At 45.0% G+C, this 24,715-nt stretch overlaps 1 protein-coding gene across 1 annotated transcript; it reads right to left on the reverse strand.

Moving 5' to 3' along the window:
• Positions 1-1,843: 1,843 nt before the first annotated feature.
• Positions 1,844-22,817, reverse strand: pdgfra (platelet-derived growth factor receptor, alpha polypeptide). Its single transcript, XM_056378051.1, has 29 exons — positions 22,632-22,817; positions 20,484-20,559; positions 20,117-20,410; positions 19,526-19,789; positions 19,004-19,143; positions 17,992-18,154; positions 17,431-17,623; positions 16,727-16,842; positions 16,344-16,640; positions 15,971-16,237; positions 15,721-15,851; positions 14,902-15,070; positions 14,584-14,773; positions 14,317-14,432; positions 12,411-12,537; positions 12,100-12,296; positions 11,335-11,429; positions 10,279-10,411; positions 9,881-9,985; positions 8,888-8,998; positions 8,362-8,515; positions 7,621-7,781; positions 7,171-7,286; positions 6,491-6,613; positions 5,330-5,441; positions 5,141-5,240; positions 4,836-4,941; positions 3,901-4,133; positions 1,844-3,808 (listed from the first exon to the last, which is right to left on the reverse strand). Exons 2-29 carry the CDS (start codon positions 20,539-20,541, stop codon positions 3,661-3,663), a joined length of 4,419 nt encoding a protein of 1,472 aa, XP_056234026.1. The 5' UTR covers positions 20,542-20,559; positions 22,632-22,817; the 3' UTR covers positions 1,844-3,660.
• Between the last annotated feature and the right edge of the window lie 1,898 nt (positions 22,818-24,715).

Here is a 24,715-nt window from a genome sequence, read left to right on the forward strand (position 1 = left end):
TTAGCATAGCAATCGATAAGTTGTTAGCTAACGTTAGCACATGCTGGCTAGCTTGGTTAGCAAGGTGTATCTTCACCTGAACTGTGATATCAACAAGGATGCTAATTTTGGCTAGCAAAGAAGTAGACTTAAAACAAAATGGACTTACCAAATTAAAATTCACTGAAGAAAAGTGTTACTGGGTAGGTGAAAAATTACTTACAGTGTCATATCAGTGAATCCAGTCATTACGCTGCTAATATATCGGCTAATATATAGATTTAAAAAACAATTACGTTCGAGAACAAAGGCTGACCAGTGACCAAAAACTGCTGCGCAAAATCACAAAATCAAAATATCTTGATGTGTGAAAAGAAAGACTCACCTTTATATCGTTAATTATTCAGTTTTCCTACTAACTTTTCCGTACCGCGTTTGCATCAACCTAGCAAGCGTCCTCGTTCCCGAGACATAGCTCGACCGCGCGGAGAGTGCGCGTACACAGCTGTGACGTCATCCGGACGTCATTTTGTTGGCTTTGGATAATTTTTTTACACAGATTAAAAGTCCATGGCTTAAAAGTATACAATACAAAGATTAATAATTGACTTTGTTTACAGTGAGGTTTCCAGTCAACTGTTTTACAGGCGGGAAAAATGCTTTTTGGGCCGCAGGGGATTTTTCGCTGCAATATCGCGAGTGGCCACTGGGAAAAATTGGCTGTAAGGCAGAGTGGTGGCACCGTATCCACCTCTTATAATACATCCATGCTTCAAAACGGCAGTTCACAAACCAATGGGTGACGTCACGGCAGTTTGCCACTTGAGCATAAGACGTAATGACGTGTTCTCTCCCTCGGGAAAAAGCCCATTTTATCCACAATTTTTTTAACGACTCGACTTGTGGATAGATGTCTCCCCTGACCAATCAGAGCAAACTAGGGGGGCGGGTACTTCAGAGGCAGGGCCAATAGGCTGTGGTCTATCTAACTAACAGATCAGCTCTGTTTTAATGCTTCCAAAAGGTTTCTTAGGCAAAATGCTTCATGTTTTATATTATTTCATATTAAAGAGTTAAAGCACATTTCTCCCAGTTTTCCTTTTAGAGAGGTTTATGGGCGCCAGTGAAAGAGTGAACTATAAAGGCCTATTAAACTAAAGTATTAGGCCAAGAGGCCTTGAAGCTTCACAGAGCAGCTTTTGACAAGATGTAGAAGTACTGTGGAGCTTTTTCATTGTTCTTGTATAAAGTATATCCTGTTGGCAGTTATGTAACATGTAGACAATGACGTTTTTACATGTGAGGACTGAAAAAGACAAAAAAAAACATGTTTGATCTGATGTAGTAAAGTTTGGGTTTTAGTCACATGCAAATGCACATTTTCAGAAACTACAATATGTTTCCTTTCAAATGAGGCCTCATTTGCATTTTGGCCTTACAGTTCTTCTATTATAAGCATATTACATTTACATATGCAAATGATGCAAATGATGCAAATTGGGTTTAAAACAGGTGGGCTCAAAGAAGATATATGTTTGTGCTTGTACGCAAGTATTTACTTGTGATTAATGCTTTGTTTCTTCCACCACTGGTCGTTTGTGTGTGTCAGTGCTTGTATGTATTTGACCTTTCCCATACAGTACATGGACAGGACATTTATTTTTCCGCTGGTGTGTTATTATGTTATGTTGCCAAATATCTAAAATGAGTGTCATTATTCTTGTGCATCGTCCTCTGCAGCTCATATTCTTGTGGATGAAAATGTACAATGCGATTTTTTATTTTCTCCCATTTCACACAAACATCGCCTTTGTAATTCTGTGACTTGTGTTACTTCTGTTTGCTGTGTAATACATCATAGACATTTATTTTACTTTATAAATCATTTATTGAAATATAAATCATCTGAATGTACAATGATGTAAAATAATGAAACATGGTATTAAATCATCATATTGGGTGTGATTACCTATAATTACAGATACTGTACCGTCAACAAAACATCACTTATCTGCGGCACAAACATTCACATCCAAGCTGCTTCACACATCTAAAGCCATGAGCATGACTTTCCTCCTTTTTTAATTTTTTTTTCTCTCCGCCCGACTTACTCGTCTGCAACATCCAAAACACAATGGAAAAAGGAAAAGTGCACCAATGATTGCAGATTATATCACAGTCAACAGACAAGAGGCAGTGGCATAGCTGGTACAGCAGCTGGAAGATACGGAGGATTACAAAGAGTCTACACACAAATGATGTATGACATCAGATCAACATGAATCTCTAGTTCATCTAGTGTCTTACTGTAACTAGAACCTGCTAACAGACTTCAGGACAATAGATAAAATATGAGACTGGAGGACATAACCTGCTGCTAGAACATTTCAATCTTTTTTGGGCCACACTATCAACTTCAACTTTATTATTATTGTCCCGAAGGAAATTTGGTTTGAATCATGGTTTATCTCATCTTTTATCTCATGGTTTATCTTTTATCTCTTTTATTTTATGCTTTCCATTTGGATAAACTGACTATTACTACCATGTTATACATAACACACATGAGAAAATATGAATATTTCTCATGCAGCTTTCAAATATTGTCAAATGTGTGGAAAATGTGTTATATTTCCTTTGTTATAATTGTCTTCACCGGGGCAGATAAGGGTGCAGAAGTTTAATATGTGCTTATATAAAATACTTGAGTGTTATCCCAATAATTCTCTCTTATAAAAAAAAAAACTCTGGCGCTATTTACAAGTACAATCATTCTTCACTTTGTTTATCCAAGCCCACATGACAGGCGTGAAATCTGAGAACATCAGGTAGGATTTTGGGGCAAAAGGTGAAACAGACTGCAAAGATACATGCAACTCAAAAAGCTCTATCATCATAACCATTCAGACAGCTATGGTCATTATCTACTTGGTATTCACAAATAATACATGTTTACATACTGATGAAGTAAAAAAATAAATTTGAATTACTGCACGTATTTAACCACTGAAAACATTATATGGTCATATACAAAAAAAAAAAATGCACATAGTCCAGATTTTTGTGCTTTTTAATCCATGTATTGCTACTGATTGTGCCAGCATCAGGTGCTTCTCTCGCAGCAGGTGAGTATGGGGTGGGTGGGTTTACCTGCCAATGCAGTTGCTAGTATTGGACTCCTCTAGTTTAAATAGTGCATCTGTAGTGGTTAAATATATATCATATGACTGAGTATGAATATCCTGGTGTGTGTTGGTTTGGAGTTGCTGACCGACGTTTGATTTGTCCCTTCTTGCTTATATTGCTGTTAAAATGCCCGATAGAATAAAGCCCTGCAAATTCAAAAGACAATCTCTTTATCTGTTCCATCTTGTTACATCCAACTCACAGGCTCAGTGGCTGTGGTTCTTTTGAGTCCTCGATGTCACGATCTCGTCAATGCTCACTCACTCCTCCGGCCCAGCAGGGGGCCCCATCCAGGGAGAAGTTGAAGGGCGTACCGTACTATCACCACAGACTCATCCAGACAGTGAAGTGGTTTTGGTTCTGTCCTCTGAAAGGTCGACTGGGGTTACAGGGGTAGACAGCAGAGTCTTTGGCTGATGTACAAGTCTTTCTGTAGTTCCTCATGTCCCTACACCCCTTGTCCTTGCTGTTCCCGCTCTACAGGCTGGGTAGTTGTCACAGAAAGCTGTCCTCTACCAGGTCACTACAGTCCAGACACATCTCGTCCAGCAGCGTGATGTCCTCCAGGGTCTCACCCTCGCGTTTAGCAAACGTGGAGCTGCTGGAGCCTGTCTCGATGGCGCTCTCCTCGGACGTCTGAGAGCTGCAGAGTGCGTGAATGACACAGGTTAGCGCCATCTCTGGTGCAGTGTAGACAGTCAAATGTAGTAGAAGTTAACTGTTCGCTCCATTTACCTGTGTCTGTTCCTCTTTCCATATTCATCATCAGATATTGGGTCCAGGTCTGGGAGGGGGATAATGTAGCCGCTGTCGGAGCTCAGCCGCTGCTCGTCAAAGCCGCTCTCCCTGTCCTTCAGCTTGCCCTGGTTCTTGTAAGCGATGCCGATGTAGGCGTCATTTTCCATGCACACCCGAGTCACGGCGGGGTGGTCGCTCTTCAGGAACTCGTGGTTTACCCTCTCGTAATGCTGCACAAGACACACAGACAGACGTTAGATTTAAACGCTGTCAAACATTTATCTTGCAGCACAGAACCAATGATGATACAATACAGAGTTTGAGTGTAATAAAGCTCCGCAGAACCACAGGAGAAGTGTGGTATGAGTGTGATCACTAGTTGTGCTGCCAGATGGATGGTGCGATCCAAAAGAAATCACACATCCCCTCCAGCCAGAGGTGCTAAAACAAGAGCTGGTTCCTCCTCTGCCCCCGGCCATTAAAGCTCTGTGAAGGAGGCAGAGGTGAAGCTGTTTTGATGTGCCATGTGTGGTGTGGAGTTTAATGGGTAATTAAGGTTGGGTGGTGGTGGTGGCGAGAACTGGAGCTGCGTCATTACCCAGACTAGGGCCAGCCACCCTGACAAGCAGCTGCTGCGTTTGCACTGTAATCACTTGTAGGTTTGTGTTTTACAGAAGCAGAGAGCGCCTGCAGAAACACAACCTCAGAGGAAGCGGATGGGGCGCTACGTTAAGAGCGCATTTAACTTATACTGTGCTTGTGCACGATTAAAAACAAAAGCACAGAAAAACAGAAAAAGTCCATCAGCAGAAGATACCAAAATAAAGAGAGGAACAGAATGTGCAGGTCCAACCGTGAGGTGAAGAATGAGAGGCAGTAAATTAGAGAATCTGAGGCAGTCTGAGGTTGTGAGCGGTCACAAGGAGACTCACCCTCTTGTAGCTGGAGGGCAGCAAAGAAGCCACGGTGTCACTCAGACCCAGGAAAGAAGGCCTCTTCTCTGGCTCGCTGTTCCAGCACTTCATCATCATCTCATACCTGAAAAAGCAAAAACAACCGACGTTACCACGGAGACCAGCACAACCTGTACTGCACCTTGTAATTTTGCCAATGACTTGTCATCCCACTGTATATCAACGCTCAGAAACACACTGTTCTCTGGGTTCACAGCCCACTGCATTCCTCATCTGTCAGAGGAACTATATGTCACACAGTCATCATGTGAGTGATCACGTACACGTCATGAGGTGCGTGTTCGGGTTTGGACATCCTGTATCCGCTCTTGATCTTGTTGTAGAAGCTCGAATCCACGACCATCCCTGGGTACGGGGTGCCACCTTCAGACCAGAACACGGGCTCATGAGTTTACAAAGCAACACCAGCCTCCACTTTGTCTTTTCTTTCACACACGTTTGTTGGTGCTCACCTAAGGAGAATATCTCCCAGAGGAGGATGCCGTAGGACCAGACGTCGCTCAGAGTGGTGTACAGGTTGTCAAAAATACTCTCTGGTGCCATCCACTTCACTGGCAGAAAAGTCTGTGATGACAGAGAGGACATGTTTGTACCCACTGTGGAGAAGCTACACATAAAACTCCACTTGAGATATAAAGTCAGGGTGGTCAACTATTTCTACAGGATGAAAGGGAACCCAGTGCAGTGCAGACAGACGCTTCAATGAACTCAGGTGTTGGGTACACATGGATTTTAATATTGTTCAATGAGCCAACAGGTAAAACTCCTGAATTACTAATGTTAAAGGTAAAAGACTGAACCACCACATCAAATGAAATAATAAACTCTATATTTATGTCAAAATGTTTCTCTACAACAACTAATCCTCTATTGTCTCACTGCTCATGACTGAGCTCCAGTGTTTGCTAACATTAGGTCATATAGGACATTTTATATTGGTAAAGAAATGACTCTGGAAATGAAAGGGCATGCTATCAGCTAGCTAACATTAGTTAGCCAAACTGTAACTTAAGCGAAAATTAGAAACTAGCTAACATTAATTAGCTAAACTGTAATTTAAGGCTAAAATTAAAAACTAGCTAACATTAATTAGTTAAACTGTAATTTAAGGCTAAAATTAGAAACTAGCTAACATTAATTAGCTAAACTGTAATTTAAGGCTAAAATTAGAAACTAGCTAACATTAATTAGCTAAACTGTAATTTAAGGCTAAAATTAGAAACTAGCTAACATTAATTAGTTAAACTGTAATTTAAGGCTAAAATTAGAGATTAGCTAACATTAATTAGCTAAACTGTAATTTAAAGCTGAAGTTAGAAACTAGCTAACATTAGCATTCATCCATAGACACTTGACACAATTTAATTCAGAAACTGTTTAGTTTAGAAAGAATATCAAACGAGCTAGATAATTAGCGAGTGCGGCAGACAGACCAGACGTTACGGTCCATTTTAGTGTCAAAAGTTTCTTCCAGGTATGAATATGGGAAATATATTGTAGTATTTTTACAACTACAGGTAAGAAGATTATATAAATGTATAGAAATATCGGACTCCCCCAATCCCCAACATAATTCGAACCCTGTGTAAAGTAATGTATGAACAGAGACTTACGCTTCCTTTGGAGACATAGTTGTTGTCATGCATGATGTCTCTAGCCAGTCCGAAGTCACAGATCTTCACTATCTTGCCCTGAGAGAGGAGCACATTCCTGGCTGCGAGGTCCCGGTGCACACACTGCACAAAAAGACACATTGCATCATGCACAACTGTTCCATCCATTCCCAAACCGACACATTCTGCTTCCCACAGCCGCCGACTGCATCTATTTCTGTGCATATTTCATTCCAGCTGAGTTCATTTTTAATGCCGGTTCATATTGCTTTATAAAGCATGGTCTTTGTGTAAACATGCCAGTTGGAGGGATGGCTGTGACCACTGGATATTTAGGGATAATAACTATGAAGCTGAATGAGTAGCTTCTGGCTGCAGTGTGTGCCTGCATGGTAATTCCAGCCTTGGCTGTGCTGCTACTATATTCAGCCCCTGGCCTCTCTCCTGAGTGGGCTCAGCGGCCTCCACAGGGCTGCTTATCACACAACCGCTGATTTCCTTGCCCCCCCACCCCCCACCACCCCTTTGGTCGACACAGCTGTCAGCATATAGGACACAGTTCATCAGAGCAGTTGGAAGTGGGGGAATGTGAGGCTGTAGGCGTCCCATGTGGTACTCAAAACCCCAGCACCCCCACCCCCAAAAAATTAATAAAAGACATGATTTTCATTCAAACTCACATTTTTGGAAGCCAGGAACTCCATGCCTTTGGCCACCTGGTAGGTGAAGCTGAGCAGGTCGGTGGTGCTGAGGCCCTCGTTTGAGTCGTCTGACAGCAGGTTGTCCCCCTCGCCCTCTGGTTTAGAAAACACAAACACAAACACACACACACACACACACACACACACCACCATGAGTATATGCTCATCATATATTGCAAATATAGCACTGGCTGCTCAAACCTGGCTTTTACTAATGGCAGGGAGAAACCTGGCATTATTATGCGTGTGCTGCAATTATCCTCTCTGTGTAATTGCAGGGCTGTACCAGCCCTAAAGTCTGACAAGGGTGTACCCCCTTCAACCAACACTGACTCAAACAAGGCACTAAAGCCAAAACAAGCACACGCCAATAACTGAGGGAAGAGTGAAAAGGAGGATCGAGAGAAGAGAGAGAACTGTGGCGCGTACCGCTGGAGCCTTTCTGCAGGGGGGGGCTGTCGTAGTTGGACCTCTGGATGTCTGAGTACTTGGAGGTGTTGCTCATCTCCAGCATGGGCACATACTGAGTGTTGTCAGCCTGCTTCATGTCCATGTAGTCTCCTTTGCTCTCGAAGGACAGGATCACATAACTGCTTGCAAACACAAAAGAGGAATGCTGTTAGTGATGAGGTAATAGATGCACCTATGGTCTACCCACATTGTGTTATACATCTGTGTGTGTATGTGTGTATGTGTGTGTGTGTGTGTGTGTGTGTGTGTGTGTGTGTGTGTGTGTGTGTCCTTAAACTCCCTCTGGCTGAGGTTAGAGGAAGACGTGGTTGAGGCGTACACAGTAGCCAGGATTAAATCATGTTATGGTCATTTTGAGGTGCGGTCACTGTGAATCATCCATCAACACAGATGAGCCTCGGAGAGAGAGAGATGGGGTGGGGGTTGGGGGGGTTGTAGATTGAAAGCTGAGACCACTTCAGACTACAATTTGATTAGGTGAAGACACCAGACAATCTCCTCAACCACGGAGAAAATGGCGATAGAGTTACTGATTAGGGGCAGGGGGAGATTGAGAGTGTGTGCGGGGAAATTGTTGTATCGATGGCTGTGAAAACGGAGAAGTGTGTCGATGTGAAAGGTGCATTTAAATGCGTCCGTGTCTGAATCACAAGGACAGTTCATGCACGTGTGGCAGGCTAAGAAACATAAACGTGGTACCTCCGGCTGCTCTCATCTGCAGGGTTGATCCCAAAGATATCCAGCTCCTTTTTATTTTTCTCTGGGTTCAGGCTCAGGAAGTTCTCCCTGTTCTTGTGCAGGTAGTTGACCAGGTCCCCGTAGAAGCAGTACTCTGTGATAATGTAGATAGGGCCTGGGAACAACACAGCAAAGAAGTGCATCGGCGTCAGTCTGCAGGCTAATCTTATCAGAGGCTCATAAAGGCTGAAAGCACAGTCAAGAGGGCAAGCCTCCACTTTCCCATAAAAAAGCTATTAAAATACCACACCCACCGAGAGCGGACACAGGGCTGTCAATCTGTTTTGGCTTGCAGAGCTGTAAATGTCTCCAACTAACAAGTCTGAATAAGTGTATGTATGTGTTTGGCAGCATGAATGCGGGCGGTGTTGTACGTGTCTTTGTAAAGTGGTGGCTAAATTTTAAGGGAAAGGCAACAGTGGTTAAACTAAACTATGATTGAGTGTGTGTCTTTGTTGTTCTCCAACCTTGTGTGTGTATTATTCACCTGACTTGGTGCACGCTCCCAGGAGGTTGACGATGTTTAGATGAGGTCCGAGATGAGTCATAATCTTCAGTTCAGACATCAGAGCTTGTTTTTCACTGGAGCGTGCTGTGGCTGAAAAGAGGTACAGCAACCATGACTATCATCATCACACATTCAAACCAGCCAGCAGGCCAACCAGCCAACCGGGCCATGCATTCAGCCAACGCCACCTCCATCTGAATTCAACAAGAAATCTCTTTATTTGGTTGTAAAAAAAACAAACAAAAAACATCTGCCTTTTATTTACTCTTCTTTCTTTAGTATCTTCCTTTCCATCACCTTTTCTTTCATCAGTGTCATTTTGCACCAGTTGAGTAAAAATAAATAAAATCAGCTGTCAGGTGACATGTTGGTACACGTCACGTCTTTCAGTTTTGCTCAGTAACATGTAAGTATTAAATGGGTCAGCAGGCCTGATGTTGAACCACTGATTGATTTAATATTGCAGTGTTTTAGAGTCTTGTCAAGGTAATTTAGTGGTCTTCAAAGCATCACCTTTGTATGATTCCTAAATATATTTAAAGCTCCTCCAGTGTAAAGGTCTGTGTCCATGTGTAGTGTGATTATAGATCAGCTCTAGCTTCTATATTAATACTGTGAAAGTATCAAAGCCTCAGTCCACAGAGAAATGCACACAGCCTGTATTCAGAAACTGAGCCTTAAAACCAGCCGTCAGGACTTCTGGAACTTTGTGATGTCACAACAAAGCAGTCACTGGTCTCAGCACCAGTTCCTTGTTTGCAGAAAAACAGCACTTTCACCTCAAGCAGTATCTCTCCCTCTGCGCCTCCTCTGGGTCAATATAACAATACCTGCCTTCACCTAACCAGTCCCTATAACTAGTACTAAACTAGAACGAATACCTAGCTTCACTGGTATAAACAAACATGTCAGATGAATGGCAGCAACATCACTTTCATGTCTTTCATGTCAGTTATTATCTGTTCAACTCACGTTTCAGCATCTTCACTGCGACCTTCATGACGGGCTGGGAGCGGCTGAGTCCATAGGCGGTTCCCTCCACTACCTTCCCAAAGGCTCCAGAGCCCAGGATACGACCTGAGAAAGACAAGAAGACACAGGATCAGTTATCAAGGAAGAAAAACAAAGAACCTGCAAACACACACACATGCACTTTAGATGCCTCTCCCTCTGTGACTCCTTCAGTGGCTGAATGTGCCCTTGATCACTGATTCAAACCAATCCCCTGCTGCCCAAGCCAGATTAGTTTATCACAGCCTCACTTCAAAGACAGAGCGAGACATCCTGACCGGAACATCCCTGCAGGGAGGCTGCAGAGTCACCAGCACCAGACTCAAGGATTAGCACATTGAAAATGACAGTCAGCTCACCGAGCACAAGTCTGTCACGGGGGAACTCCCATCTGGAGTCGTAGGGAAGCTGCATGGGATCCACATAGATGTACTCGTGGCCGTCTGGGCTCACGGACTCGATGACCCTCCAGCGGATCTCATATCGTGGTTTCTGAAAGACAGAGGCCATGTGAAGAGCGGATTAATTAACCTTTGTCAAGTCAAAGCTGCTTGTTGGACTTGCTTACTGTGTTTCATATTTGGCTTTCTTGACCATAATCCGTTGTTTTAAAAAGTAATTTGCCCTTGGCTTTATAACAATCCACCTACAAATGTAGTTTTATTTATCGGCTCATAATACATTTGCTTAAAGCTCCTCCAGTCTAAAGGTCTCTGTCCATGTGTAGTGTGATTATAGATCAGGTCTAGCTTCTATATTAACACTGTGAAAGTATCAAAATTTCAGTCCACAGAGAAATACACACAGCCTGTATTCAGAAACTGAGCCTTAAAACCAGCCGTCAGGACTTCTGGAACTTTGTGATGTCACAACAAAGCAGTCACCAAGCCCCGCCCACCTGGACCCACCATCCAAACCTTGCAGGATTTGGTTTCTCTGAGTGCTTTTACCTGAAATATGCTATATTTTTATTGGATAACTCAGAAAACAGTGAGCCAATCAGAAGAGAGGCTCAGAGCCTCCTCTCTTCTGATTGGCTCACAGACCTGTTGTTACTAGAGCTCCAGAGAAAAGCCTGAGAGAGGAGATGTAAAACTACACTGAGATGGTTTTTGGTTCTTGAAACCACAAATATATCTTCTTATGGATCAACACTTCAAAATAAAACACAAAAGAAGAAAGAAATATGGAGCCTTAACCAGTCAGAGCAGCAAACTTATTACAGTACTCAATAGACATTTTAAAATACACTTCAGCTCGTGTCACGTGTTAGTATTTAATATAATCATGTTTAGGATTCATTTTTTGTGTTTTTCAACACTTTCAACACTGAATGCTGAAAAAGAGGGAATGAGTGAGTGAATGAGTGAGTGAGGTGAGACGTGAGAATAAATGCAGAGTGACTGCAGCAGTACCTGTTTCCAGACAACAACCAACACAATGAGTGAGATGATGACAATGACCAGCAGCACCAGCACAGCAGCAGCTACAGTCAGCTCAGGGTGAGGGCCTGTTCAGGAGGAAAGCCAGTGGTCACACATGTTAGATGGAGTGCACATCAATCACATGGATAAAACATGTGTCCGCTGTAATGACCAATGAAACGCTTTCTACTTGTTGCATAAGAAACGTCCTCGTTCAGAGGACAGTTAAATCCGTAGGGTGTCCAGATTACTGGGCCCAAAAGGTATGCTGGGAAGATAAAATGGAGGTGGGGGTTGGGGGAGGAGACAAGGGGGAGTGGGTATTAGGGGTAGAGGGTGTAAAGCTCATCTGGAAGGACCAAATGGCCTCTGGCTTCCCTGTTAGACTGTTAGAGTCCCTTCCTCATAGCCCCTATCAGCTGTCTTACCGCAAACTCATCATCTGACAGCTGCTGCCACACTGACAGCACTAACCCAACCCCCAGCACACACACACACACGCACACACAAACACACACACACACACACACACACACACACACACACACACACACACACACACACACTCACAAAGTCTGTCGCACTCTGAGTGTCAGAAACAGAAGGAGACAAAGTGGAAACAAAAACATCAAATGTCAATTCAAAGCTGGGTTAAAAAAAAGGAAAGTTAGTTGTTAGTTCAGAGCAAATTTGATGACGTACATACGTGTGTGTGTGTGTGTGTGTGTGTGTGTGTGTGTGTGTGTGTGTTCTTACCATTAGACACCAGTTTGACCTCCCTGCTGACGGACGCCATTTCGTTCCTGGCCAAGCAGCGTACCGCCAGGGTGTTTTCCAGGTGACCAAACAGGACCTGGCTCTCCAGGTTGTTATCCTCGTCGATGTGGGAGTCCACTGAGATCTCGGTGGAGTTGGTGAGGAGGGGGGACCAGGAGGACGAGTCATTGGCACAACTGAAAGGGGAACAAAATAAAAGAGATATATAATCAATCAAAGTGTGGAGGGACTACATGTGTGTAGATTGAGAGGTGTGAAAGCAGATGACCGTTGTACTGAAGAAGACTTACTGTTTGATGTTCTTGCAGACAAACCACTCCACCACAGGAGTGGGCTGCCCTCTGGTAATGCACACCACAGCCTGGCCTGTGGCTGAGCCGTGGTGGATGTCCATCAGCTCCACAATGACTGCAGGCACTGTAAGCACAGAAAAGTGTGTGTAAATTAATGAGGGAAAAAAAATACTGTAGCTGGGTTCAAAGGCTACGTGCAGGCTAATCTGTTTTTGTTTTAAAAAGAAAAAACGATCTCCGTCCATACTATCACACCTGAAAACACAGATCACATCATGTACACTGCGCATGTGCGAGCCGGTGTAAACAGGAAGTAGGTCATTCACCCTGTAGTTGGTTAGTTAGCAGAAAAATACAACGAACAAGGGACAGTAAGGGCCGTTTTTAGGAGTCAAAATTCCTAAAACCAGAGACCAATCTTTTAATATATGTCTTTTACACTTCCCTGTGGATGTGTGAATCGGTTGGGAGATCTGGTCAGGTGAGCGTAGGGGTAGTGCCGCCAGAGCCACCGCGCGGGAGGACGTTCCGCCATGTTTTTTTCCCCAATGTAATGAAATAAAATATCCACAGTTCGCAGAATCCGGTTGAAATGTATCTACATTTTTAAGGCTTGAATCGTGTCACGTAGGGAGCTTATAATAAAAAATCGAAATGGTCAAAGTTTTCATGTTGACATTTTAGGTGTATCGAGTGAGTTAAGATTCCACCTTAAAAGATGGCGGTAGCTGTCTGTATCCTCTGAGCTGCTCATTAAATCGTTAAGTAAAGAAAACATCCTTTCAATAATCATTCACTCTTCTGAAAGTTTTTTTTTTTTTTTTAATCTGTGATACATTTACAGACAGAATCAGTCTGTTACACTTGGAGCCTAGCCTGTTAGCTAAATTACGTTTTCATAGCCTAGCTTATTAGCGTCGCTACGTTTCCATAGCCTAGCCTGTTAGCTAAATTACGTTTTCATAGCCTAGCCTGTTGGCTAAATTACGTTTTCATAGCCTAGCTTATTAGCGTAGCTACGTTTCCATAGCCTAGCCTGTTAGCTAAATTACGTTTTCATAGCCTAGCTTATTAGCGTAGCTACGTTTTCATAGCCTAGCCTGTTAGCTCCACCTGACCTGCCTGTACTGCAGCCTCTCCTCTGAATGGATGTTTCCAATGCGGCCTCATTTGCTTGATTCAAGTCAACGTATGTAAACATGGTACGTAAACAAACAGCACTACACCTCTGCACGCGACAGGCAAAAACATGACAGATGAGGCTAAAGGCAGATGTGTGGTTGAATTTCAGATTTAAGAACAATGGAGACAGTGAAGAGACTGAAGCAAAGCTACATGTGAGATGTGAAGATGAAGCCGTCAGTACCTGTTCATACAAAGTGTAGCTGGTGCACTGAGGTAAGATAACAACACACATTACATCTATTATTTCTTGAGATGTGTCTAAAGTGTTGGTCATCTTAAATAGAAAGTGCATGAATGTAACTGCTTTGTGTCCATTTGTAATTAATGTAAAGCATAATGTTTTTAATAATGCACCAGGTTAGAGGAACCCTTTACAGGATTAGTTTGCTGAGAATCTCATTCTTTTCCAAGAGAAACTGATGTTGTAACTGAAATATTTTTGGCTGAATCGATATTGAATTGAATTGAATCAAATTGAATTGGGAAATCAGTGGCGATGCCCAGATTTATTTCCAAGGGTTCCAGACTAAAACACGTTTAAAACAAGTTTACAAGCGGAAACGGGTCCAGCAGCGTTTCCAAAAGTCTGAAAAAACTCTGGAGTAATGGGAACACCATGGGTCTCTTGCAAGAGAGATGGGTTTTTAAACTAAAACATAGTCGTGTGAACGCAGCCTAAAAGACTGTGAGATCAGCATTAAGCATTCCTCTTTCTGACCTTTGACCTCCAGGTTTAAGCCAACGTCCTGAATTTGGTTTCCATTCTCCACACGCATGGTGTAGTTCCCGCTGTCCTCCTCTTTGGCCCGGATCAGGGTGAGAACACACATGTAGCTGCACAGAACAATAAAAGCAGAAACTACAATAACCACACGGTCACAGAAGTTCACGCTGCACTGAATCCTAATGACAGGCCCACCTGTGGGGGGGGAATGTTTCTCCCAGCTTGTCATTATCTCTGCTGTCATTACAGCGAGAGTCTCACCTGGTCTCGCTGAGCGGCCGGAGGCTGGTGGAGATCTCCGCTGTCACGTCGCCGAGTGGGTTTCCATCCTTGAGCCACGTGACACGAGCCGTGGGGAAGGAGCTGATTTCAGCCCTGAACTCACGGACCTCATCGAGCTCTGCTGACTCATACTCTCTGAACTGTGGATGGATGGACATGAACTCACTCGCTGTCAGAAAAGAGAAAAAGGCCGAGAGACAATCAGAGATCATTCATCCTCACAGGAAAAAAAAAAAGAACCTTTGAAATACTGTTGCATGCTTTTTAGTGTTCGGAAACAAAATGCAGCTTTCATACCAAAAACACTAATAGCTAGATGCTTGGTCTGGTTCTCATTAGTAATAATATCGGTGATGGAGCAGGAGTAGATGCCGCTGTCTTTGGTTGAAGCCTGAGGGATCGTCAGGGTGTAGAGAATCTCCTGATCCCTCTTATTCTCATGCACCGTTTTCACGGCACGTTTGGCCTGTTGATCAAAAACACAACAGCTACTTTGAGTTTCAACCAAACACTCAGACACAGTGAACAACAGTAACTCACACTTTATACCCTTAATAGGTGATACATGATTATCACATACAGTATATACATCCTGTGGTTATATGAAGATAGAAGTTTATAACATATATGAAATACCCAGTAAAATTTGTATATTAAAAATATCTATATGATAAATTTCTATATGGTATAACAATATATATATATATATATATGATTTATATATGCAAGCTAATTAACACAACATGCATATAAAAAGAATATATGTTTTTCTAATTAATTCCAAAATTCAAACGTGTGTCTTCGCGTTCTAGCAAAGTGGTCTCAGGCTTTTGGAACCCACTGTATATGATATCAACAGATATTAACAAGCTTTAAGACGGATTTATGTTTGCGTATCATGTGTTAAATTAAATAATTTAATTAATTATTAATTAATTAAATATAAACATTCATACATAAATATACATATTTGTGTGGTATAGATGTATATGTCAGTATATGACGTTTCATCTTCTATTAGGTTTCATGAATATTTTTACATGTTTTATTTCATATGTATAGTGTATAGTATATGTACAGTCTGTTTGTGCTGTATAGGATGACTTGTGTTCTCACCAGTTTTCCAGGGTATTTCCAGTGGTCTTCCAGAATCTCTGACCCCCGAGCCAGACAGGTGACCGTGACGGTGTCCCCCACCAGCAGAGCGGTCCGCTTGGCTGTCAGCTCGACGTGCAGCCCAGCACCACCTGAGATACGACAGATGAGCAGGTAAAAATATCTGTGTCACTGTAGAAATCCACAGATTTGAAAAGCAGAAGGTCTCTTTTTGAGTGAAGTTATAGACGCAGATTTTGTGAACACACACCTGTCCAGCCGTGGACGATGTATTCCTCGCTGTAGTGTTCCTCTCCGTTGATGAGGGCCTTACAAATGTAGGTTCCAGAAGTGAACACCCCCAAAGCCCCCCTCTTGCTGTCATAAACACTGGGCACGGGCTGCTGGGTGTCGACATTGATCAGGGTCACGTTAGCGCTGGGATCAGACACTCGACAGTGGATCTCCATCTCCTCGTGGCCGAACAGGACGTGGTTACCGAAAGGCACCGGCGATGGCACGAAGGGATTATCTGGATCTGAGTTGGAGACAAACAATAAATAAAAAAATAAGTTTCTCAGACCAGATAATGATGAAGTAAAGTCACAACAACACACCAGCACGAAGCCGCTGTGACGGCATACCTGGCACATAGATGTAGATCCTGCTGTCCTCCGCCTCCTCGGTGGTGTTTTTGCTGTAGAAGCATGTGTAGTAGCCCGTGTGCATTGCTTCGGCGCTATCCACAGTGACTGTGGTGACAAACAGGCCACTGTTGTCCTCCTGCGTCTGCTCGGGCACGTCGAGCGGCGTTTCCCAGGCCAGCTTCGCCTCTCCACGGCAGGTCAAGGTGAAAGGAGCGTGGAGCGGCACCACCATCTCGTCCATCTGTGGCAGCAGCACAGGGGCCGAGGACGGGAGGAACATCACTGCAGTGGAGGCTGAAAGAAGCACATGTACACCACTCAATCATCTCTATCTATAGTCTATCTATCCATCCATCCATCCATCTGTCCATCTATCTTACCTTTCACTGTGAGGATGAAGGAGAAGTGAGCGGTGCGGGAGCCGCTGGCGGCTGTAATGGTGTAATTCCCGTTGTCTTTCTCCAGAGGCTGCCGTAATGTCAGAATGCTCTGATACCTGTTGGAGGAAAATGTGTTTTTGTTATTTACATGAATAATAAATATTCTTATTCACTCTTAGTATGAAGCTACAGCTAGCAGCCAGTTAGCTTAGTTTTCATAAAGATGCAGATAGCCTGACTGATAAACACACCTGCTCATCTGCAGCTCACTGATTTAATTTATTTGATGTGAAAACACAAAATCGATATGTTGTGGTTTTACAGAGGGTCATGTGACAGACTATTAGTCCAGGAAGTAAACACCTCCAGCCTAGAAATAGTCCGACACACGTTGGACTGACATTTTTCTACTTCTGTTTTTGAATGGACTAAACAAAGAAGATATAAAGTGTTAATTAGTGAGTTTTCCAGGTATTGGTGGGTGGGTTTTGTGACTCTTCTGATTGGCTCACAGAGAGAAGGTTGAGAGAGGAGATGTAAAACTACACTGAGATGGTTTTTATATCTTCTTATGTATCAACACTTCAAATAAAACACTGTAAACATGTAAAATATGGGACTTTTAAACTTATTAACTTCTGTCAGAAATGACTCTGAAAGACGTGATTCACTAAACTCTTAACAGTCACAGTCATTATTCTCACCGATTCCCTTCAATGCGGCTCGTCTTGGTGTGGGTGTAGTAGTTCCCGGTCATGGCTTTTCCATCTTTCAGCCATGTCACTTTGGGGGCCGGGTAGGCATTGATGAGAATAGTATACTCAGTCTCCTCCAAAAGGCTGACAGACTCCACCGCTAGAATCCCACTGTGGTCCAGAGCCACGAAGGAATTCTCCTCTGAAGCGAGAGACAGAAGAAGAGACGAATGAGCCGGTGAAGGAACGGATTCAGAGAGACGGTACACAGCGACAAGGACTGAGATGAAGTCAGAGTGACGGAGAGGGCCGAGGTGAAACGAAGGCCTGACACACACATCTGTTGAAGCCATCCCATAAAACACAGTAGCTGATGTTGAAAGCAGAGGTGAAGCTTTACAGTCGGACGGGAGGAGATGACTTCCCCAAACCGCTGAAAGCGTCTCATGCACACACGTGAAACCACCGCTAATCTACCCGAGTGATGATGAGAATATTACATCACAAGTCAGTGGTGTGAGCACTTTCATATTATCACAGTTCTGCAGGAAACTCATGGGGGGGACTTACCGAAGACGGTGACGGCCACGCTGCCGACTCTGACCTCGCCGCTGATTTCTGATGTGATGGAGCACTCGTAGGTGCCGCTGTCCTGAGAGGTGGCTTGTGGGATACGCAGGGTGTAGATGACCCGGTCAGGAAGCGTGTGTTTCGTCTGAACTGCGTCCACAGCCTATAAGAGCAGAGGGACAGTATGGATTTAAGATCCTGGGGGTGGGTAATAGGATATTTGAATCTTTTAACTCAGTGTTTTTCCATTTTACAGGTACGTTGTTTCTGTATCGGAGTCGCAGCAGCTGAAGGCAAATGGTTAAAACACTTGTGAGGCCGCAGCAGATAAATCAGGATCACAGAGCCTTTTAAAAGCCTGTAATTGCAGCTGAGACCAAAACCAGGAGTCGAGAGTCCTGCGTTCCTACCCTCACTGTCTCTGGAAAAGGCTTTAGAGGAATTCCATGAAAAAAAAAAAAAACGACAACGTGCTCTATAGATTAAGAATCTGAACATACGTATAAACAAACTGAATAATAAATTGTGCTTGAACCTCTTTCAGATTTTTGCAGTTAACACTTGCATTAAATGTTTCTCTGGCCGTCATCTGCAGACAGCATCTGTCCTGCACGTCTGAAGGTCACAGGGGTCAGAGGATTTACTATCTGTTCTCTCCCTCTCTTTTGAACCGCCTCCTTCCCTCTGGCCGTTTGGCCCGAACTTTAACTTCCACCTCGCCGTCTCTCACCCGGGGTTAACTGCAGCGGGAGCAGTTTGGCCGGCCGTCCTCATAATGAAGACGTGACGTTCAGTTACTGCTTTCCTAACACATACTTTTTAACCACTAAGGGCCGTTCTCAGAGCTATATTCCACTTGCCACTGCTGGGTTTACATCCAAAACCATGATTCGCTAATTTAAGGCTCGGTGCTGCTGGGTAGGAAATGACATGGAAACATGACAAGGGGCTGAAGGAAATAGTGCGAGACGGACGGGCAGAAGAAGCCGGGGGGGGGGGGGGGGGTTCTTGCCTGTTTTTTAGGATGGAGCCACTGCTGCTGAAAGCCCGGCCCGGTGGGAGCGACGCAGGTGATGTTGAGAGGTTGTCCGGCTCTCACGCTCTCCTCGCTGGCTTTCACTTCCACGCCGAAATCCTCCTGCTTGGCGGGGGCTGCGGAGGGACCAGCAGAGAGCAGATATCAGCACCGTCATCCCACAGGTCCCAAGACAGTGACAAGTTGATTAGAGTGAACTCATTAATCATGGAGCAGTGGCTCGGTAGGTCGTCATTACTCACACACACACACACACACACACACACACACACACACACACACACAGAGTGAAAACAGGCGAGTTAAGTCATCCCCCCCTGTGATAGTGACATAACGTCATGGCTCATGCAGTGAGGTCACCCTGCAGCTTTCTCACGGTAAACACACCGGGAGAGTGTTTTCAGCTGCACTTCTTTATCACGTTTAGAAAGAAACACACAAGAGTAACTCGACTCTTTTCGCTCATGTCGTAGAGTGAAGACGTCTGTGTCGGCTCACCCTTTATCTTCACAGTATAGATATCACTTCTGGCCGTGCGGCCGTTCACGCCGGCGGTTTCGCACTGGTACTGCCCGGGAGCGAGGTGTCCGAAGAAGCCCATCTTGTTGTCGTAGTAGGCGGGCATCTCCTCTCCGCCGGGGACGCTCCTGAGGATGACGTCCGAGTGAGGGTGAGACACACGGCAGGAGATGGGGACACCGGGCGAGTCCATGGGCACCACCAAGTGTTCAGGGACATCCGGAACAAAGGCGGCCTCTGGGTCTGGGTGGAGAGGAGCAGTCGGGTCACACGGTGTAATTGCATTTGGGTTGGTTGGTTGATTTCAGAGATATTTCAGATTTTTTTACTCTATGTTCTTTTGAAAACTTCAAGACTTTTTAAAAGAAGAAGCAACATGTTATTCCTCCTGCTAATGAGAGTGGACTTCATGAGCTGTAACACAAACCCGTGCTGCCGCAGCTTCACTGTGTCTGACATGGATGTTTCTATGTTTTAGCATTTTACTAACATCCCATAATCAGCTGCAGTGAAACAGTCTCACTTTAAAGTTCCATTGGCACCATGAGAAATAAAAACTATCATATTCACCTGGCACAAAGACATAAATTCCCGCCTCATTCTCTTCCTCTTCTTCCTCACTCTGCAGGTCGCCCTCCCGCCCTTCATAGACACACATGTAATAGCGGGTGTTTCCCACTGTTGCGTTGTAAATGAAGAGCGTCGACGTGAAGTATCCCGGAAGCACGAAGGTGTTCTCCGGCAGCGGCTCGGCCCAGACGACGCTCCTCTTCCCGGTGCAGCTGATGTTGAGGCGGGAGCCGGGCTGCAGGATGAACTCCTCCTGGTTGGACACGATGGTCGGTGGCGACAGTCCGCAGGTAACTGAGGAGACAGGAAACATTAGAGGAAGCTGAGGAGGGAAAACAACAACATTTGCTGATTGTTTTTTACTCACCTGAAACCAGCGCCAACAGAACCCCCCCAAACACGACACACGTCCTCGCCCCATCCATGACTATGGATGTTCAGGCCTGTAGAGACAGAGAGGCGAGTTATTTAGTCAACAAGTGAGGTAAAGTCTTTATTTTAGTCCGTCCTGATAAGATATGATACAACTGTCTCCACCTTTTATCACAACATAAGTATTTAATCAATAAATCAATTATTGGTCTCCTGTCAAGCTGCAGGCCTGAGCTGTCCCGCTGAGGCTGATGGAGCGATCTCACATCTCACATCACTTATACAGCACAGACAGGGGGGGCGGGGGGGGGGGGGGCAGGCTGCTGTCCCGAGGCTCTGCCGGTAGAGGGCGACACACTCCACCTTTTTGAGTCACCCAGCCTCCTCGGGTCTCATCACCTACAGTTTTACCCGCTCGCTTTTCTTTTCTAAAGTTTTTGTTTTCGTTCAACTGAAGGAAGAAAAAAAAAAATCACTTTTTGTTGTTTTGATGGAGAGAAATTAGAAGTTTTGAGTCTAAATCCTGTTGAATGTTTTAGTTGCTGGACCAACACACGGTCTGTTGAAAACCAATTATCTACAGGAGGTTTAATTAAGACATTTTGAAGTTGAGTCCAGACTCCTCATCACACAGGTCGCTCTGCTGCTGCATCATTAACCCAGCACTCATCTGCACTGCGGGTTGTTTCATTTAAAATACTGTTTCATGTGCAACTCTTGGTTGTGAGGTTTTTTTATTTATTTGCTGTTTCTCAGACTGTGATCTCCCCCCCCCCCCCCCCCCCACTGTGGAATCTCCAGTCTCTGTCTCTGTCTGTCCCCAAACAACAAAACTTGGCCCCTGCAAAGCTTCCTGTGGCTGTCCGCCTTTGGCTCATGCGAAGCGGGCTAAATTATCCGCTGGTAACCCGGGTTAGTTAACTCTGTCATTAGTGGACCCGCTCCACACAGAACTATATATTCGCGTGGGAATCAGCTGACAAAACGCATAATCCGTTTTGACGTGTTTGTGCACACGCCTCGTCCCCAACAATTTCAAAAATTTTTTCGTGCCCTGGTTGAAGATCCTCCAGCCGCTGCGCGTAAATCTAACACAGGCTGAAGTGGCAGTCAGGACGGCCTTCATGTCCTGCTCCTCTTTTACCCCCTTCCCCATCCACCCCCCCACCAACCCCCCCCCCCCCAGCTCGACAAATGTGGCAGATACCAAACGCATCTGGACGCATTTGAGCAACAGCTGATAAGGCTCGTCTCAACTTTCTGCAGGATGGTGCAACTCCGCGGCAAAAGCTTCTTTTCCAGGGACGCGGTTGTGAAGAGTTGAGCATCAGTGCAATTTAAAAAAAAAAAAAAAAAAAAAAAAAGAAAAGAAAAAAGTTTGAGATTCTTTGTGTTTTAATTATTTGAGCAGTTTTAAGAAGGCCTAGTATTCCTTTGCGATATCCCTTGGTGACCCAGCAGGGTGGGTGGTTAATGAAGAATGCGTCGTGGCTCCAAAACACACTCGGTTCTTCTTCCTCCCCCCTTCTCTCTCTCTCTCTCTCTCTCTCTCTCTCTCTCTCCTCTTGAATCCATTCAGACTCTCTCCAGCGCAGATTTTCCATTTTAATTCCTCACATTCCGCGAACAGACGAGAAAACAATGCGATGTACAATTTCCAATGTGTTTCCCATTAAATGCCCAGCAGCTTCCCGCGGTGAAAGCCCTTCAGTCCTGGAGCTGACACCTCCAGCTGGGAGGCCGAAACCCAGCGCTTTTATCCAGCGGAGTCAGCGGCATCTCTCTGCCCGGCGTCCAGGGGGTGGCGGTGGGGGGTCGGGGGGGAACCATATGGTTCATGGGGAACAGCCATCTAATCTAAAGTAGTTGCTTAATGCAGAAGTTGCACGTTCCTTTAGTGAATGAAACTTATTTAGAAACTTTTCCACAACCCTGATGTAAAATAAAAAGCGCGCGCTGTGATCTAATAATTGGTTAAACTAATTAAGAGCGCAATTAAAACTCCCACTAGACTTTCCAAGGGAATGATTCCATCATAGATTCCTCACAAACAAAACACCCAAAACCTTTTTTTTTTCTCCTTTTTCTTTTTTTTTTTAAAAAAGACTAAAAAAAAACCTGGTTTCAGTCATCTTTCATTTACCTCTGAATAATCCCCTCTTTATATTCCTCTGGTGTCAGTATATCCACAGTGAATCGGGGGCTCCAGAAGGCGCAGTGCGGCTCCTCTGCAGCGGCGCTAATCCTCAGAGATCCTGCGCTGTGAGCATATGTGCGCCCCTCTGTCCGCGTCCACGACCGCCCTCACAACTGCGCTCCGGCTACAGAGACCTGTAACTGATTCAATGTTACAGTCCTCCCCCCTCCTCCCTCCTCCTCCCCCCTCCTCCCCCCTCCTCCTCCCCCCTCCTCCCCCCTCCCTCCGAAAAAAGTAATCATCTGGCTCAAAGTAAATAACTCTCAGGAAATGACACCCCCCCTCTCCTCTCTCTCTCTCTCTCCCTCTCTCTCTCTCTCTCCTTTCTAGACCCCTTTTCAAAGTAAGAGTCTTTTTTCGGTTCCTGGGGGGGGGGGGGGGGGGGTGCAGATGAATATTCCTGTTGAAATGAGGATGTTTTGATATTTTCACGGGGTTTTATCCGGATAGAAAAACGTTCGGGAGAAACTCGAGGTCTGATTTGTTTTTGTGGAAGTTTGTTCGCTTGTTTCGCTTCCGGTCATTTCTCACAGAAGCTCTTCTTTAGTGGCTGCGGTTGTTCCGGTTCACCTGGTGCAGGTGTTTTTCACCAGATCAGAATAATAATAATAATAATAATGATTTAAAAAAACAAACTTTTAGCTGCTTCCTTGGTGCCTGATCCTGAGCATCAGTCAGAGTGGGAACAGTGGAGCGGTGATCTCATAGAGGGCGCTCCAACACCATCATATATCACAGGCCACATCCCCCCCTCACACTCTCTCTCTCTCTCTGTCTCTCTCTCTCTCTCTCTGTCTCTCTCTCTGTCTCTCTCTCTGTGTCTCTCTGCCTCTCTCTCTCTGTGTCTCTCTCTCTCTGCCTCTCTCTCTGGTCTCTCTCTCTCTCCCTCCTCTCTCTCTGTGTCTCTCTCTCTCTCTGTGTCTCTCTCTCTCTCTCTGTCTCTCTCCCTCTCTCTCTCTGTCTCTCTCTCTGTCTCTCTCCCCCTCTCTCTCTCTCCCTCTTTTTTTAAATAAATGAACCGTCATAGTTCTTCGTAGTAGAAAACGAATCACCCGTCTTTACTGGCACACGAGCGTGAGCTGTTTACCGAACCCCCTCCACTTTTTATTTAACCCCCCCCCCCCCCCCCCCCCCCCCCCCCCCCCCCCCCCTCTTTACACTTTTACCCCGGGGCTCTCCTGGCGGGCAACAGATGAATAATGGGCCCCTGTACGAATTACCTATCTGTGGGCACAGAAGAGGGGCATCAGACCGGTGTCTGTTCATGGAGCAGAGCCCCGGGGCTGATGCTCACCGCCCCCCCCCCCCCCCCCCGCCCCCCCAGCTCCAGCTTGGCGCAATTACTTCCACATGTTGCTGAAAAGAACAGTGTCCTTGTTCTCCAAACAAAGGATCTGAACTTCGGAAGGCCGAGCTTTCCTCACACCGGCCTGAGCCTCTCTGTCCTGCAGAATATAAAGGGAAAATATCCGAGTCACTGAAACTTAAACAACAACAACAACAACAACAACAACAACAACTTTTTGAACATAATAAATCGTGAACGAATCCTCCATCAGCTCAGTCTTCTCCTCATCATCCTGCAGCTAAACGTCAGGGAGGAGAGGAAGGAGTTTGCTGAGTCAGCTGCTCTGCAGGAGAAGATGCTGCAGCACCTCTGCTGGTGTCACCAGACAGACTCCGTCACGTGTGATGATGGAGGCATCAGGAGACGGAGCAGGGTGGAGGACCGGAGATTGATTGCCAACCTTACTCTTCTTCCCGCTGTTCCTGCTGTTCCCGCCCTGTCTCTGACTGTCCACCAGGGGGCTTTCTTTCAAGTTTCTGCTGGAGGAACCTTGTCAAACTGGGATGATGATGATGATGATGACGATGATGAAGATGATGATGATGATGATGCGTTGCCTTTAAAACCGGATCACACTCCTCCTGCACGGACCGTGTATCAAGGCCTCAGTGCGACATGGTGGTTTATCTGTCCAGTGTCAGCACCGCAGGTCCGAACCCCGACAGTCACAACATCCCGACCT

This window comes from Seriola aureovittata, chromosome 6 (genome assembly GCF_021018895.1).
Source record: "Seriola aureovittata isolate HTS-2021-v1 ecotype China chromosome 6, ASM2101889v1, whole genome shotgun sequence".
NCBI classification, from domain to species: Eukaryota; Metazoa; Chordata; class Actinopteri; order Carangiformes; family Carangidae; genus Seriola; species Seriola aureovittata.

Bases quoted from the DNA above. Each gene is read 5' to 3' on its own strand.
- pdgfra (XM_056378051.1), bottom strand. From the start codon at position 20,541: ATGGATGGGGCGAGGACGTGTGTCGTGTTTGGGGGGGTTCTGTTGGCG. The intron at 14,774-14,901 runs GTATGAAAGCTG...CTTTTCTGACAG, and splicing joins TCTAGCTATTAGTGTTTTTG to CGAGTGAGTTCATGTCCATC. The intron at 11,430-12,099 runs GTAAGAACACAC...CCTCCTGAACAG, and splicing joins GGTCAAACTGGTGTCTAATG to GCCCTCACCCTGAGCTGACT.